This window comes from Triticum dicoccoides, chromosome 5B, assembly GCF_002162155.2.
Source record: "Triticum dicoccoides isolate Atlit2015 ecotype Zavitan chromosome 5B, WEW_v2.0, whole genome shotgun sequence".
In the NCBI taxonomy this organism is placed as follows: domain Eukaryota; kingdom Viridiplantae; phylum Streptophyta; class Magnoliopsida; order Poales; family Poaceae; genus Triticum; species Triticum dicoccoides.
Genome location: NC_041389.1, coordinates 651,076,160 through 651,093,809, shown reverse-complemented (window position 1 = coordinate 651,093,809; position 17,650 = coordinate 651,076,160). Strand labels below are relative to the sequence as shown.

Genomic DNA, 17,650 nt, shown 5'->3' with positions numbered 1-17,650 from the left:
CTCCAATTCCTGGCAAGGTCTTTGGGAAGATGACCGGAGCTATGATCCTGTGATGCTTCCTTCCCTTTGGGTGTCCACCGCCCGCGCCTCAGGAACCGCCAGTGGCCTAGATTATTATGTAGTATTCAATCTTTATTAGCTAGTTAGCTAGTGATGTATTCGATATATAATATACGAGACAATGTATTCGAGATTATATATTATTCGAGACGATGCATGTCATGTACTATGATTCAGGATTTCCTTATTGTGACTACATGCATGCATTGTAATTTGAATACTAAATTGTTTTACATTTCTTCTGGATTAGTTAAATAAAAGCTATGGTGGACAATACCGGCAGAGAGGGAGAAGAGGCCCTGTTCGAGATCATATGCTTCCCTCGTGCGCGAGATGATCGAAATGAAGAAGATGATGGCTCCCAATATCTAAACAATACCGGGGAGGGTGATGATATGATATTCGATCACGACGACCGAATTGATGAAGTCATGGACGACGACTATGATTATGATGGCGAAGAAAATGTTGATCTTGAAATTGGTGAAGAAACTGTTGATCTTGAAATAACAGAAATCGGCGAGGTATATTTATATAAGAAGGCATCTGGTGATCTCACATGTTTTAAATGATTTTAAGATATATTAACGAATTGATCAAATCTTCTACAGGCAGAGTGCAAGGCCCTGGCAAAAAGTTGAAGGAGGGCGTAAAGTTTAACATCTATGCCATCAAAACTAATGACGAACCAATAGCGCCTAAGAACATCGTGAACAAGTTGGCTCATCAGTGCGGAGTTCTTGTGAAGGACAAACTCCTGATCTCCCTTCAAGAATGGAAAAAGCCATCAAAGCCCCGTCCAGATCTTACTTTTGTCGATGACAGAGCAAAAACTATGCTTTGGGAAAATCTCATGGAACATTTCACCCTACCAGATCATTTCACAGCTGCAGATGTGGAGAAAGTCAAGGACGCTGCTCTTAGGAAGATGGCAATTGCATTTAACAACCACAAGAAAACTGTATGGAATAACTACGTCAAAGGAGGAAAGAAGACTCCAGAATTCAAGGGAACATTGGAGAACCAAAGAGAACACTGGCCCGCTTTAGTGAAATTCAAGGAATCAGAATTATCTAAGGAATGGTCCAGAAAAAACAAGGCCAATGCCGGAAAAAAAGAACAAATTCCATAGGATGGGGCCAGGTGGCTACGCAGTGGCAATGCCTAAGTGGGATAAGTCTGAGCAAGAGATGCTGGCTGCACAGGTCACTCCAGTTACATTGAGCTGGCCCCCCAGGTGCAGAACTTGGTTCTATGCGCATGGGGGGGTGTTGGACCCGAAGATAGGCTAGGTTTTGAAGAAGGCGTGTCTTAAAGGAGCCGATGTTAAGTTAGTTGAAGCAATAGAAGAAGCTCGAAAGGGGGTGTTCACGCCCAACAGAGAGAACGACGACCTTACGTGCGCCCTGGGAAATCCTGAACACCCGGGAAGAACATGAGGCAAGGGCGTTGTTCCGTGGTATGAGGGATTTTCTGACTGGAACACCGACTACAGAAGCCATGTGAGAAGGAAGATGGAGGAGGAGAAGAAGAAGAAGCTGGAGGACGAGCAGAGGAAGCAGGAAGCAGAACGCCTTCAAGGCCTAGAATCAGCGCACGCGGACTTGTCACTCAGATTGCAGTGGCAGTAGCAGTAGCAGATCGACTCACTTAGCCAGGAAAGGGGGTCTCAGCAGCAGCGGTAGCAGCTAGCGGATGATCCAGCATTGGATAGCACCGTCCCATCCATTTTGAGAAGTAGCGTGGGTTCCGTGAAGGTGGCAGACGCTGTTGCTTATACAAATCCCCCCGGAGCAACCTACCATTGCAGAACGATTCCAGCCTTCTATGCTCGTGTCGTGGTTGATGAGGTGGTGGACCAATATTCGGGGCTAGCGCTTGACATTCCCGAAGGTGACGAGGGGCACACACTGGGAGAGGCCATACATCGTATCATCCTATGGAGAAACGATTGCATCATCTTTCGAAGACCACCGACACCGTGTCAGCTAGAGCTTGACATCCCAGGAGGTGACGAGGAGCAGACGACTCTCGCTCCTCCTAGTCCGGCACAGCTTCAGGCCACTCCTCCTGCTTCAACTCAGCCAACGCGTGAGGCCACTCCTCCTGCTTCAACACAGCCAACGTGTGAGGCCACTCCTCCTCCTCCAAGTCCACCAACGCGTGCCACTCCTCCTCCAAGTCCGACAACGCGTCAGCCGTCTCCGCTACCTCAGCAATCGCGGAAGAGAGCCACCGCAGCTATGGTGCGTAGTGCTACAAGTCGAGGTAGTATAGGAGGTACAGGCGGAGGCAAGCAATTTCAATATGGTCTAAGCCTCGCGCCTCTTCTGCAGAGGCCTTACGATATGACCAAGGAGCAAAACGAAGCCATAGTGAAGGCCCAAGTGGACGCCCATTTTGCCCCAAAACCGCCACCACCGCCAAGGGAGAAAGTGCTCGAGGAAAAGATTGACCACTTTATTCATATGGCTAAAGCACCAGCTCCCAAGCCTGTTGACACAGACTATGAGCGCCAAATCAGGAAGGCACATCGAGCATGACAAAAGGAGTCGAGCTCGAGCTCGAGCCAACCAGCTAGCCAAAAATGCGGGGAAACCGTTCCACAACTAGGAGAACAGGTGGCGCAATCGATCCCCCCGCTTGTTGTACCAACACATGAGAGTACCGACGCCAGTCGGCTGATAATAACCGACGAGCATATAAGGCAGGTTGAAATGCTCGGCATCACTGTTGGACAACTCCTCGAGATTGAGCCCATGCCTCTGCTTAGAGAGGAGGACATAAAACGGAAATATGTCCGCGGCCAACCTTTGGTCAAGCCTGAGGAGGTCAAGAACCTCCCAACGAGAATGTATGAATTGCATGATTGGTACATGAAAATTACCAAGAGTACCAATCGAGAGTCCCTCATGGTGAAAGTCAAGGAAGAGTATTACTTCGATAAGCTAGCTCTGTCCGTTGAGTATTCAGAACTATTTCAGTTATTCAATCAAGACGCAATCGACAAATCTCTCGTCAGTTGCTATTATCTGTAAGTGATTTCTTTCTGTAATTTAAGTCTCAAGCTAGTTGTAGTGCTCATTGATCGATCATTACCTGTAATTATCCTCACTATATTCTTTTCTGTGGTATTATGCAGGATGAAGATGTATGAAATGAAAAAAGGTGGACGCTATGGCATTTGGTTCATTGATCCAAATACCGTTAATGAAGAAACATGGACATATCCATGGTATAAAGCAGATGTAGAGAAAAACATGCTAGAGTTCTTGAAGCGCCTCAATACCAATGAAGATATACTACTTCCTTACAACTTCCTGTGAGTCACACTGTCTTGTACTATAAATTCTGTTTCTACTTACTAGCTGGCTAGATGTTAATAATTAAGTGTATAGGGTTTAGGGTAGTTGATGAGTGTTATGCACATCCCCGCTTAATTAAGACATGCAAACGTGTGTGCATGCAGTTTGGATCTTGTTAATCATTAAAGCTGACGAAGGAACAGTTGAAGTACTGGACTCACTACTTAAAAAAAAGAGACTACACAATCATGAAGGGGATAGTCGACAGGTAATTTCAATCATTATTAACTATATGTCGGCCTCTTTAGTTCGTCATTTCCTGATATCAACTATTTAATAACTCGTTTATTCATTTTCTTTGCCGGCGGGTAGGGCTTGGGAAAAGTTTAGGAATTCGAAAGATGTTCCAGGCGAATGGAGAGAAAAGCTGTATTGGTTTCGACCCAATGTATAATTAATTAAGTAGTACTAGCTAGCTACCATGCATCTATTTAATTCTAGTTTCAATATCATTAATTATCATGCTTGATTAATTATTATCTGATTAAATTCTATTGTCGTAAAGGCCCTGAAGCAGGCAAAGGGGACTGATGTGTGTGCATACTACGTTTTCGAGAACATTCGCATGATGACGTCCGAAAGGACCAAAATTGATAGACAGCTATGGGTACGTTTGACATAACAATATTCACAATTTTTAGATCATTATCGATATCTAGTCACATAACTAATACACATGCATATTGATCTCCTTCTTAACAGTTCGAATCGGTGCGGGAGAAGCTCCTACCAGAGGAGCGCATACGAGCACCTCAAGAGGAAATAGCGGGATTTTTGTTCGACAGGGTTATAGATCCCAAAGGGGAATTCTATTACGAGTTACCGCCCCAATGAACCACTCCCAATCATCATCGTGCTCCGAAGTCACCAAGGTAAATGCCACTGGCTCTGAAGGCAACATTAGGAAAAACTGTATATATATGATCGGTTCTACGAGAAATTCTATTTATATATATGCATAATGTGTACAATATGTAGTATCGTAAAATAACAGCAAATGAAAAATAATTAAATGGAAAACACAACATTAAAGGAAAAATAAATGATAAAACCAAAATCCCCCAAAAAATTTAGTACCGGTTGGTGTTACCAACTGGTACTAAAGGTCTCCCCACACCCGGCCCTGGCTCGTGCCACGTGGTGGCCCTTTAGCGGCGGTTCGTGCAGAACCGGTACTAAGAGGGGGACTTTTAGTCCCCACCCTTTAGTGCCGGTTACAGAACCGGCACTAAAGGCCCTTACGAACCGGTGCTATAGCCCGGTTCTACACTAGTGCCTGGTCTCATGGCTAGAGGAGCTCTCGCCCAAACACTCTGTTGCCGGTAGTTCTGGTACTTCTACTTGTCGCCGTGCTATAAAACAACCAAGGGGGCGGCGGTTTTTGGTCCAAAAAATTGAATCGTTTTCCCACTTACAGGTGGCATTGGTGGGTAATTTTTACCAATTCGGAGGGTAATTATAATGACGGACGACCAGAAACCCAATTTGCTTTATTATTAGGTAAAGATACAAGTGTCACAAATCAATCCTTGGAAGCATGTGGTTTTATTTATTTTTTACTTTTCAACCATTCTTACAAATCTATTATATAATTAAGACAAGAGGCAAACAAGCCATCACGTTCGTCCACATATGTTAAATTATCTAAACCACTAATTTTAGATATAAACGGTCAAGATTTAAAGATGTAAACGTTACATACAAATATAGTTTACATGCCTATATTTAAATTATCTAAACCACTAATTTTAGATATAAACGGTCAAGATTTAAAGATGTAAACGTTACATACAAATATAGTTTACATGCCTATATGCTTTTTGCACATGACAAATCTGTCACGTACATAGTACATATATGTAGATGGAAAAAGTGCAATCAGAATCACATACTATAAGAGAAGGAGACGTGTAGGAGATGGAAGCTAATTAAAGATGCGATTCTTTTAGGGTGCCGTGTATGTGTAGGAGATTTAAATCATGTACATCCAATAAATCTATGCGGTCCAAAAGCTCAAATGGACTACGGAACGCAAGCTAAAAAGGGGAGTCCGGAACAGAAGCATTTCATGTACGTCAAAGCAGTATTAGGTCAACTTGATTTTTAATGCTTTTTTTCTAACACTGATTGGACCAGGTTTCAATAAAAACATGCATGAGATTGATGAGAAGCACATCCGTATGAAGCACCCCATGCATGAAGCATATGTTCTTAATCATATCAATCAGACTGAGCTCAATGCACATAGAATTTACTTTGTTTAGCTTACATACTTGCATCTTGCCATAATTAGAGCCTTTTTCAACTTGCGAGGTTAATAAAAAAAGGAAAAAACATAGAATTATAATTCGACATCAACTCAAATTCTGCACGGTTGACATTGTAAAATAAATTGCACAACTGAGAAAAGAAATTTTATTTTCATGCTTTTTTTAGTTAGATGTAAAATTATATTTGAAATATAAAGCGAATTCTTAGGAAAAATTCTGATCCCCGAAGTTTTAATAAAAATACACTATCGAAGGGTAAGCGAAGCATACTGCCCAACAGAAGAAAAAAATGATGGTGCGAGAAGGTTAAAATTAAAAACAAAAGGCCGCTCCATGCAAGCAAACCAAATGATTGTAGGATAGAGAAGATAGAAAATTAAACAAATATAAACTTCAATATGCATAAATATTACTGTTCGGCGCAAGCACAAAAAAAAAGAGCTTAAAAGAACGAACTGGGTTTGTTAGAAAGAAGTACACGTACACAAGCCTCCACATCCCATACGATTTCCAACCAGCCATATTAGGCACCTTTTACATGCAAAAAATACATTAGGCACTTTTTTTTAGTGGTAACCACCCATGAAACGTACATGCAACAAGGAAAGCTTATAATACTCCTGCCTTTACTCTGAATTCGAATCGCAATAGAGATAAGAGTCCTTATCGCTTACTCCTACGTACAAAATAGATGTGATCCATAAGACACCTTGGCTCGGCTCCAACTTCCGGATGCATGCCCATGATCCAATCAGAGCCCATGGCACTTTCCGCTGCTGCAAATCGATCGGCGGGAGCAAGGAAAGAAGACGAAGCGCCGAGGGAAACTCTTTGGAAGAAGGCTGACGACCCCGACGCACCTCGCTCCGGGCGGCAACATCAGAAAACAGTCCAAGGCTGACATGCATGGGTGCTACAACTTCGCAGCTCGCTGTGGACCTTCCTGTAGACCCCTTTTGCCTCAACGACCGCACGAACCACTCTCGCATGCTTCTCGACTCCGGCAAGACTGCGGCGAACTCTTTCATCGTGCCAGGGAGCAGGAAGCTGAGAAGTTGCTGTAGTTTTGCCCCAGCACCACCGGCTCGGTTGGGATTGTGGGCAGCAACGTGTTACACAACAATCGCTTCCACACACACAACAACGAGTACTCAAGCACAGTTGGCGCGAGAGCCGAGCGAGGCAAGGGATGCGGAAGAGCAGGATTGGAACAAGCCTGCAGCAAGCGCGAGGGTCGCGGGTGAGCAAGAAGGGGCCATCGCCATGTAGCTGCTAAAGAGCGAGATGGATGCGCCCGCGCATACGTGGTGTAGCCGAAGGAGGAGAAGCTGGCGTAGGAGCACCGCGAATACCAGCTGCAGCGGCTGCATCAAAAAGTTGGAGCAGTTCTGACTTCGGAGCCAACAAGGAGTGCGCGCCGAGATGAAAGGCCGAGAGAGCCTATACTGAAAGGATCTGCCGCGTCGCGGATGCCGGCAGAGCCACCTGCTCCGATACATCGCGGGCGCGCTTATTGGAACCGGAGCTATATATACCGAGGCGTCACGAGGAGTTGCGACTTCACAGTATTGCTGCATGCTCCACATGCAGCGCATCCGACGTGTGATTAACGTTTCTTCTCGGCACTCATAATGAAAAATGTAAAACAAGAGGATGAGCTGAGCTCCCACTTAAAAACAATATCTTTTCATATGTCAACAATTTTTTTAATAGTCATGGACATTTGTCTTTTTTGTGTATAAATTTCCAAGAAAAAATTGATCAGATTTTTTGGTGTTCTTTTAAAAAAAATCATGATTACAAGACGAATTCCTAGAGCGTCCCTTTTTTTAGGCATAGAAACATTATTTCTATTTTTTTTTATATTTAGACGTGCTTGAAACATTAATAAGTACACTTGGTACTATCAACCGTTTAGTGAATTTACAAAAGAACATTTTCTTCCTTAATCCGGTAGGCTTGGAGATGAATTATATATTATGGTAGGCTTGGTGATTACCGATGAAACATGCCATTCTAGGAGAGCAAAGAAATTTACATATATTTAAATAATATAACTACATCGAGGCAGCCCTAAATGCAAATATGCACTTATGTTAAGAAAATGTATATATGCCAAATCTTTGAAATCATTAGCTATGAAACGGGTTTTTGTTTCTAAAATTATATTTAAATTTATCACAACCTAATCTAAGGAACATCATTTTCACACCAATTTTTAGTGGCACCTAATAAATCAACATTTAGTTGTACACTATGTTGGTTTTACCACACAGAAACAGAATACTCAAATGCCAACAAATGGTTGTCTCAAATACATAAATAGCAACAAAAAAGATCTAGCGCGCAAATGCGCGGGTGGACCCACTAGTTTATTTTAAAGATCTTCGTAAGTAAATATGACTCAAAGATAAAAAAATAATATGTTTTTTGACAAAATATGTTTGAATTATGAAACATGTTGTAGCTGCATAACAAGTACCAACATTGTCATGTAGTTAGTATGGTAACTAATAAAATATACTAGCTAATAATGAGGTTTGACTCATTGAGTTGTAAATAACTATAAAAGTTTGATATAAATAATGTTTGTTCACTTTTCTAAGACTATCATGTGTTGCATTATGATACTAGACTCTAGGTTAGTTTTGCTTTCATATTTTCGTGAGTTAGACGAATGATTTGAAACAAAATTTTAATTAGAATTTCGTGATGCAGGTTACTGTTGAGCATTATTACCCGTTTTGAGGTTACCATTAGTATACATCTAATAAATTTTGATAGTATGCAACATTTGACAAATTGGCTGTGAAAAAACACTATCACATTTGAGTTTTGAAAGATTAGATAAAAATAAGGTTAATTATCATTTTTAATATCAAGTTAAAATTTTAGATTATTTCCATTATAAGAGATAAAATGTGGCTAAAATATTAATGAAAATAAGCCAGCAATTTAAGTGTCAATATTACTATTCAAAATATTAAGTTATTTAACAAATATCAAACGATGAAAAATAGTTTGTCAATATAATCTCAATTATACAATTACATGCATCTTTACACAATAAAGCATACATTTGTTAAATTAACAGAGTGGCGATAAAAAACATGATGACTAGTTATCATCCATAACTACGAAAATTTTATCTTTTTAGGGCCATTAAAATACTTCAGGGGAAAGTTAGGGGTCAAAGAAGGGTTCCGGAAGGTTCGTACATCTCCTAGCCCTCCTAGGCACCTACAGTGGCGCCTACGTGCCCTCTTGGCCTAACTCCAAGTCACCTCGATGCTCCTTGGTGCATACACATCATTATCGTATTTTTTTCCTGAAGGCTTAAAATACCTAATTTACTTCCAAACATGAACACTAGGAAACAGGAACTAACACTAGGAACTTTATTAATATGTTAGTCCAAATAAGCTTCAAAATCTTTGCATAAATGATGGAGATATGGTATGAAACATGCAAAAATTGTACGTTGGACACCTATCAGAGCGCTTGGATCCTATCTTCGTATCGACGATTCCCGAACTACGGTGACTACATGATCGGAATTTCAATGCTAATATAAAGCCTAGAATCAATCAAGTTGGGATGCGTGTCCCGAGCGGTGGCCTGCTCTGAGGCCATAGGCGAGCACGACCCCACCTCCCGCGTGTGGCCTCTCGAGCTAGATAGAGAGCACCAACTCCGCCGCGAAGCTCAATCGGACTGTGGCCTCCTTCTCAACCCCCTTCGGTGTGCTTCTGCTAGCCGCTGAGATGTGTGGTTAGCTGCTTATTAGCTTATTTTTAGTTCTTGACTAGATCATTTATGCATTCGATTGGACTGGAAATTCGATGTACTATTGGATTGGGTTGGATTGTGTTCTCGCCAATTGGATGGGAAAAGACAAGAGCAGGAAGATCACCAAAGTATTTCACGACACTCTTGAGTAGTGTCTCCTAGTGTAAAGTGCATTATCAATGTGCTTTTTTTGCGGGTGAAAACTTGTATTACTCAATCACAAGATCCTTACAATCATCAAAAGCTAAAGACAAAGCAACTTCAGGGCCAGACCCTAACCAGGTCATAGTTCTGCCCTCTTCTCTAGCAAACTTAGCTAAACTATCGCTAACATTATTCTGAGTACGATTAACATGAGTAATATAAGAATCACGAAGAGACAAGAGATGCCTAATTTCCTTAATGAGCGAAGCGTAGATTGATCTATCCTCTTCGCGGCCTTGGATCAACTTGACAGCAACTATAGAATCCATCTCAATTATGATAGGTAATTCACTTCTTTCTATGGCGAAAGAGAGACCTTCCATGCACGCACACAATTCAGCTTCGAGAGCCTCACGACATGAAAATAGCGCCCTACAGGATGAGAATATGATCTTGCCCTTGGCATCTCCTAGAACCATACCCGCACCAGCAGTACCATCCACAGCAAATGAACCATCAGTATTTAATTTAACCCAACCACTAACAGGAGGACACCACTTAGGTTGTACCTCTTGCATCATTATCGCATGTGATTGATGCACCGGTTTGCCATATGAAATAACCACTTTCCCTTTGGACGGATCAGAAGATAGCTCAGTTTTGAGACCAACCAAAGAGTCCAAATAACTCACAAGGAATGTTCTAGACGCTTCCATAGGGGGAGGGGTTTATGATGTACCACTTCATTGCGAATATGCCAAGCACGCCAGAGATTCATCAGTAACATAGAGCGCTCAATATCAGGTAGCGGATATAGCACATGAAATAACCACTCCTCACCTGTATTTTGGACGGAAGAGAGAGCCGGTAGCATCCACACCTTCGCCATGACCCTCCATAACTCGCGTCCATGAGTGCAGCAACAAAACGGGTGAAAATTATCCTCAGTCTCAACCGAACACACAGGACATAAATCATCTATTTCCAGACCTCTAGTGTGTTTGTTCTGCCACGTGGGCAACGAGTTCGTCGCTAATCTCCATGCAAAATTGCGAACTGTAGGAGGAACCTCACAAGCCCAAATCAACTTCCAGCAATCACGACGTCCATCCGGTCTAGAACTAGACCCTGTAGCAGTATCTCTGTACACCTCTCCAAAGGCTAATTGATAAGCACTTTTTACTGTAAAATCTCCATACTTGCCTGGTCCCCAAGCCATTGTATCGGCCTCCTGCCTAGGTGAAGCTCGAATCTTAATAATCTCAACTACATCGGCCGGCATGAAATAATTTTGCAACAAACCATAATTCCAAGAGCCGTTTGCATTCAACAATTCAGAGACAAATCTAATGCGACATCTTCCTTGGACAGTAATAGGTTTGTACGAGAAGGGCCTGGGTATCCAATTGTCACGCCACACACGGATACTCCTCCCTTGCCCACTCTCCATATCAATCCTTTTTTCAAGAGCTCAAGTCCATAACTCACTGCTTGCCAAGAGGAAGATGCATCCCCGTGAAGACTGTGTCCTCAATTTTACCATTCGGATAGTATCGGGCCTTTAGTACTTGTGCACATAGACTTTCTGGCTTAACAATTAACCTCCAAGCTTGCCTAGCCAGAAGGGCTTGAGTAAAGAGCCGAAAATCTCGGAAACCAGCACCACCTTTATCTTTTGGTTGTAGAAGATCATCCCAAGCTCGCCAGTGTACTTTTATTTTTCCATTAGCAGAGCCCCAATAGAAACTCCTTACCATCCTAGTTAATTCATCACACAGAGAGAATGGTAATTTGAACACACCCGTAATGTAGGTGGGTAATGCCTGGGCTACAGATTTAATAAGAGTTTCTCTGCCAGGTTGTGCTAGAAAACCATCACCCCACTGTATAAGCCGTTTGGTCAAACTCATCTGAAGGTTTTGGAAGCGGCCTTTCGACATGCGACCGTCTGGAGTTGGAAGCCCTAGATACTTCTCTTCGAAAACCAAGCTAGTCACGTTTAGTGCACCCCGAACTTGTTCCTGGACAGCAACAGGACAAGTACTTCCAAACAAAATTGAGCACTTGTTAAAATTTAGGCTTTGACCAGTAGCGGAACCATATAGATCCAAAGCTTGCTTCACCTTTTCAGCCGGTGCTAGTGAAGCCTCAAAGAATAGCATAGTGTCATACGCAAATAAAAGATGTGAGATGCCCGGAGCCCTTCTACACACCTTAATAGGAGTTATATCACCACAAGAAAGGCTATGCTTGAGAATTGCAGATAAACCATCAGCCACAAAGAGGAACAAAAGAGGGGAAAGAGGGTCGCCTTGCCGAAGACCTTGCGACGGTGCAAATGAATCCAAGAGGGTCCCATTTAATTTGACAGAATATCTCACCGATGTGACACAAGACATTATCCAGTCCACCCACAGTTGAGAGAAACCCAACTTATGCATCACCTGCTCCAAGAATACCCAGTCCACCCTATCATATGCTTTAGACAGATCAAGTTTATATGCACAAAAACTCTTCGTCGGGTCCTTTTCCTGCTTGATGTGATGTATGCATTCAAAAGCCACTAGGGCATTATCAGTGATCATCCTTCCCGGAATAAAAGCACTTTACTCCACAGAAATTATATCATCCAGTAAAGGTCGCATACGGTTAACAAGGCACTTAGAAATAACCTTATAAATGACGTTACATAGACTTATAGGCCTGTAATCAGTCAAACGGGTGGGGTTAGGAATTTTAGGAATAAGAACAATAGAAGTAGCATTTACCCCATCAGCCATAACTGTCGTCCTGAAGAATTCCTTAACCGAACCGATGACATTATCTCTCAAAGTACTCCAATTACGCTGAAAGAATCTTGCCGGGAAACCATCTGGTCCCGGAGCCTTCAAAGGACCAATCTGAAATAGCGCATCTGCTATTTCCTTATCAGAAAACGGAGCACATAAACGTTCATTGTCCAGCTCTGACACCTTTTTTTTTCCAATAGATCAAGAATGAGGGAGGCATCTAGGTTACGGTCAGCCGAAAAAATACCCTAGAAATATTCATTAGCCATACTAGACATGGTATTAAAATCAGAGTGAACATTACCAATACTATCTGTGAGCTCACGAATTTTATTTTTCCGCGCCCTCCAAACCGCCTTGCTCTGAAAATATTTTGTGTTCCTGTCACCCTCTTTTAGCCACGTAATTCGTGAACGTTGCATCCACATCATCTCTTCGTGATATAATAACTCATTCATTTTATCCGTGATCCGCCTAATATCCTGCCTGTCCGCATTCATGTTCATCAACTCCTCAAGCTGGGATCTGGACTTAGCTAATTCCCTTGCCACATTACCAAATTTTTTGTTACTCCACATGCCGAGAGTAGCCATGGTCTTGCTAAGTGCACCCTGTAATCTCTCTAGATTGTCCACTATTCCCACCGATTCCCATGCATCTTTAATTACGTTTGGGAGAGCTACATCACGTTCCCAAAAAACCTCATATCTCCTTGACTTGGGGCCTCTGTACCCATCATCCGGCTTCCCTTCTAGGATTAGTAAGACATGGTCAGAGCACGGAGAAGCAACATGTTGGACTGTAGAAAACGCAAACATGTTGCGCCATGAGTTGGTCGCCGTGGCCCTATCAAGCCGAACCTTAACGTTGCCCACTCCGCTGCGCATATTATCATATGTGTAAGGCACACCTGAGAATCCCAAATCGACAAGTTCACAAGCTTCCAGGGTATCTCTGAAATCAATCATTTGTGATTCAGGTCTAGGGGTATTTGATAAATGCTCAAAATCCCATAAAGCTTCATTAAAATCGCCGATAACTAACCACAGCAGATCGCTAACATTCTTTAGGCCTTGAAGTTTAGCCCACATCAAATGCCGGTTTTCCACATGCGGCTCGCCATAGACCCATGTAATTCTCAATTGTGCAGCATCCGCATTAACCTGTACCAGAGCATCAATGTATCTGTCCTCTTTATGAAGAATATCAACTATACATGACTCATGCCAATAGAAGGCCAAGCCACCACTCATACCATTACTGTCCACACCGGCAAAACCCTTGAGGCCAAGGCGACCTCGAATCCTTCTCATTTTCTCTGCTTTTTGTCTAGTCTCGCAAAGGAACACAAACGTGGGGGAATGCGACCGAGCAATAGTCGCTAACTCACGAACTGTCTGGGGATTCCCCCCGCCCCGGCAGTTCCAACTTATTAGATTCATTGGTCCCGGCGGCGTTCCTCGAAAGAACCCACCGATGCTGACGAATTATTTGAACTATTACTGGACTGAATCACTTTATGTCTCTTAAGATCATGCTCCGTAGGAGGACTAAGAGCAGCCTGCCCTGTATTTGTCAACAAAAACTGTGGTCCTATAGCTGAAACCGGAGCATTAAGCTTATGAGTAGGTGCATTCACACCCAGTCCTACAACCGGTCTCTTTCTGTTCGCATCTGGATCAGAATCAGAACGCTTACCAGCATCAACTTCCATGTCTTCACCATCTGTAGCTACCTCATTAACCGATGTTGCACGCTTATCATTCTCCCTGTTACCTCCACGGTTACCCCATGAAGCCCGAAGCTCCTTGAAAATCAGTGCTGCAGGCGGGTGCAAACCATCCCCATGTTCAGTATGTAAGTGGCCTATCAATGTGCTAACTGTTGTGCAAAATGAAAATCCATGGAAGAATCCGACCTTCAAGATTGTTCCAAGGTTGTAGGTTGTTCATATAGGTAGCCTGATGTTAATCGACTTATTTCATCCTAGATGCATGTTAGTATACTAAAATGTTGGAAGCTATTTAATCATCCAATTGATGCCACGTTTGTAACGCCACTCAGCCACTCCATAAATGAAATTTGAAGATAAAAATCAACTCCCGTATTTGGTATTTTATATTACTTCCTAATTGTATTTTCATTATTTTTAGTGGAAAAAAATCTTGATCCTTGAAGAAGTGAATATACAGGGGCTGTTTTCCATGAAAAGAAACAATGCCAAGAGAGGTTCTAAGCAAAAGATATCCTAGGTGGACAGTTGACCAAAAGATAACTTAGATTCGCTCTAGCCGGTGTGAGATGTAAAAACTATATCATCGCACAACCGTCATACGTATTAGACATGCATTTGCAAGGGTCATATATCTCCCCAGGTGTACATAAGAACGAAAAATTCTATAGATTTTGTTAAAAACTAACGCCTTAGGCAAGAAGGAAATACTTTAATCCAATCCATTAAAAGCTATACTTAACTTTGATGGTTCATTGAATCAAGGGCTGGATAGAATGTAATAGAATTTACCGATAGATATCTTAATGAAATAATTAAACAAGTTAACTTTTCATCACAATTTAAAACTGCTATTTTTATTTCACTTATTTGACTGTATACTGATGGTTAGATTTAGGGAATTGTTATGATACACATTATACACCATCTATCTTTGAACAAATTTCGTACAGCACCGAGGCACATGCATGAGCATCAATGTTTTATGCACAGCAGTCAATTAGGAATTGCATCCATTACACGTTTGTTCAACGGTTGTGGTGGCAGGTTCATTCGCTGCAATAATGGATGCCATATATTTTCCTTTTGGGGGGGAAGGCATGTAATCCAATCACCGTTCTCCACGGAGATTCCCAGCTTAGCCATAGCCACAAGTATCTCTGATTCCCAGCTTAGCTTAGCCTAGGAAAGATTGGCGCTTTGGGTTTGCGTGCAGCAGCTGGTAGGTGGGCGGCTGGTGTCCATCAAGTCCCTGTGGCTCGGTAGCTCCTTCACTCCGGCAACTCTTCCGGCGGCTTACCCTCTACGATTGGCCGCCTTCGGTGTCTGCGGTGTTGCTGTTGTGTGTGCTCCGACCTGTGGTCGTGCTCCGTGGCGGGCCCAGTCTCGAGACCAACCTTTGCTCAAGCTCTCGGGTGAGCGTCTCTTCATTCGACGGTGCGGCGCCTATGAGCCTAGGCGAGGGGAAGGGATCCCTTTCGATGTTAGAGAGGGCAAGTGTTTGGATCTTCTCATCTGCTGGTTTCCTCCCTGTGTTCGATTCCTTGCCGGTGCTCCTCGAGGCTGCACTTGTAGCCATATTGGTGCCTTGTTGTAGTGGGGCTTATCCTCAACTAGCAGTTCTTCATAGTTCATCTTCTGTTTGCTGGTTGTGGGAGTAGCGTTGTAAGCTGTTCTTGCAGCCCCCTTGTATCGTTTGGCCGATGTGGTGTGGTGTTCTTGTTTCTTGTATTCCTGGCCGGTTGATGGCTTTGTTAATTCAAAGCCGGGCTCTTCTTGAGCCTTCGTTCTAAAAAATCTCTGATCCCCGTGTGCCTCTCGAAGTCTCTCTGCACCAATGGCATCCAAGATACAGATTTCCTGTCCCGCAACTCTCTCTTGAGTCTTGACAGCCTACAGAAGTCACTGCCTTAAGAAGCCCCGGGCTCCGATCCTCTCAAGACATCTCCACACCCACTCCTCCTTCTTGGAGAACAGAATACAGAGGACCTCCACGATCAGAATGGCCGCAACCACCATGTCGCTCTCTTCCCCAGCCTTTGCCGGCAAGGCAGTGAAGAACTTGCCATCATCGCCTCTTTTCGGCGAGGCCCGCGTCACCATGCGCAAGACGGCAGCAAAGGCCAAGCAGGTTGCTTCTGGCAGCCCGTACGGCTCTGACCGTGTGCTCTACCTCGGCCCACTTTCTGGCGAGCCCCCGAGCTACCTCACTGGTGAGTTCCCTGGCGACTACGGCTGGGACACCGCTGGGCTGTCGGCCGACCCCGAGACCTTTGCCAAGAACCATGAGTTGGAGGTGATCCACTGCCGCTGGGCCATGCTTGGCGCACTCGGTTGTGTCTTCCCTGAGCTGCTCGCCCGCAACGGCGTTAAGTTTGGTGAGGCCGTTTGGTTCAAGGCCGGATCACAGATCTTCAGCGAGGGCGGCCTCGACTACCTTGGCAACCCAAGCCTCGTGCACGCGCAAAGCATCCTTGCCATTTGGGCTTGTCAGGTTGTGCTCATGGGTGCCGTTGAGGGTTACCGTATTGCTGGTGGACCACTAGGTGAGATTGTCGACCCGCTCTACCCCGGCGGTAGCTTTGACCCACTTGGCCTTGCCGACGATCCTGAAGCATTCGCCGAGCTCAAGGTTAAGGAGATCAAGAATGGTCGCCTCGCCATGTTCTCCATGTTCAGTTTCTTTGTGCAAGCCATCGTCACCGGTAAGGGTCCACTTGAGAACCTCGCTGACCACCTCACCGACCCCGTCAACAATAATGCCTGGGCATTCGCCACCAACTTCGTTCCTGGCAAGTAAGGAGTGTGTGTGCCTATGCTTGCGGTGAAGTGTGCAGTTGGCTGTCTGAGTTGTACTACCATGTTGTAAATTACGAGGATTCCATTGTTTGCAAAAAATTATGAGGTTTCTGTGCAAAAGCTTATGTTTTCCCACCTTCAGTCTCATCCATTTGACATGATCATCTGAACGAATACATCGGGTTCGCATTTGTGTAACACCATTACCGTGTTGTGCTCTGAGCAACGACAACTTACATTGGGAAATTTGCCACGATGCAACGAGAAGACGGTGGTACATGGTTGAGGCGTTGTTCAGGCCTTCCGTCGATATACCTGGCAACAAAAAAGATCAGTGGTTTCTGGTCTAAAAGCAAGATATAAATTTTAGTTATGCATGCTTCACAGGAGTGCATTGTCCTATTAGAGATCTCTCTGCAATGTTATTTTACAGTTTGGAAAAATTCAACACATGTATTCATCTAGCAATGTGAAAATAGCAAAGGGTCTGAAGCCAAACTTTGGAGTCCTGGCGACGGATGGCTCTTCCCTCCCCTCCCTCTCCCCTCCCCCTCGCGGCGTCTCCGGTGACTGGCGAAGCTCCGGCGGCGCCCCGGCCTCGTGCATCCTCCTCCTCCCCACCCCCTCCGCGCTCTCCTCCGGGCTTCGCTCCGGCACCCCGCGCAACACCCTCTTGCTCTCTGGCCTCGACTCCTCGCTCTA

The 17,650-nt window shown here is 43.9% G+C and overlaps 1 protein-coding gene across 1 annotated transcript; it reads left to right on the top strand.

The window, feature by feature from the left end:
• Positions 1-16,119: 16,119 nt before the first annotated feature.
• Positions 16,120-17,016, top strand: LOC119312338 (chlorophyll a-b binding protein of LHCII type 1-like). The gene has a single exon (XM_037588062.1). It carries the CDS (start codon positions 16,152-16,154, stop codon positions 16,947-16,949), a length of 798 nt encoding a protein of 265 aa, XP_037443959.1. The 5' UTR covers positions 16,120-16,151; the 3' UTR covers positions 16,950-17,016.
• The last annotated feature ends 634 nt before the right edge of the window (positions 17,017-17,650 follow it).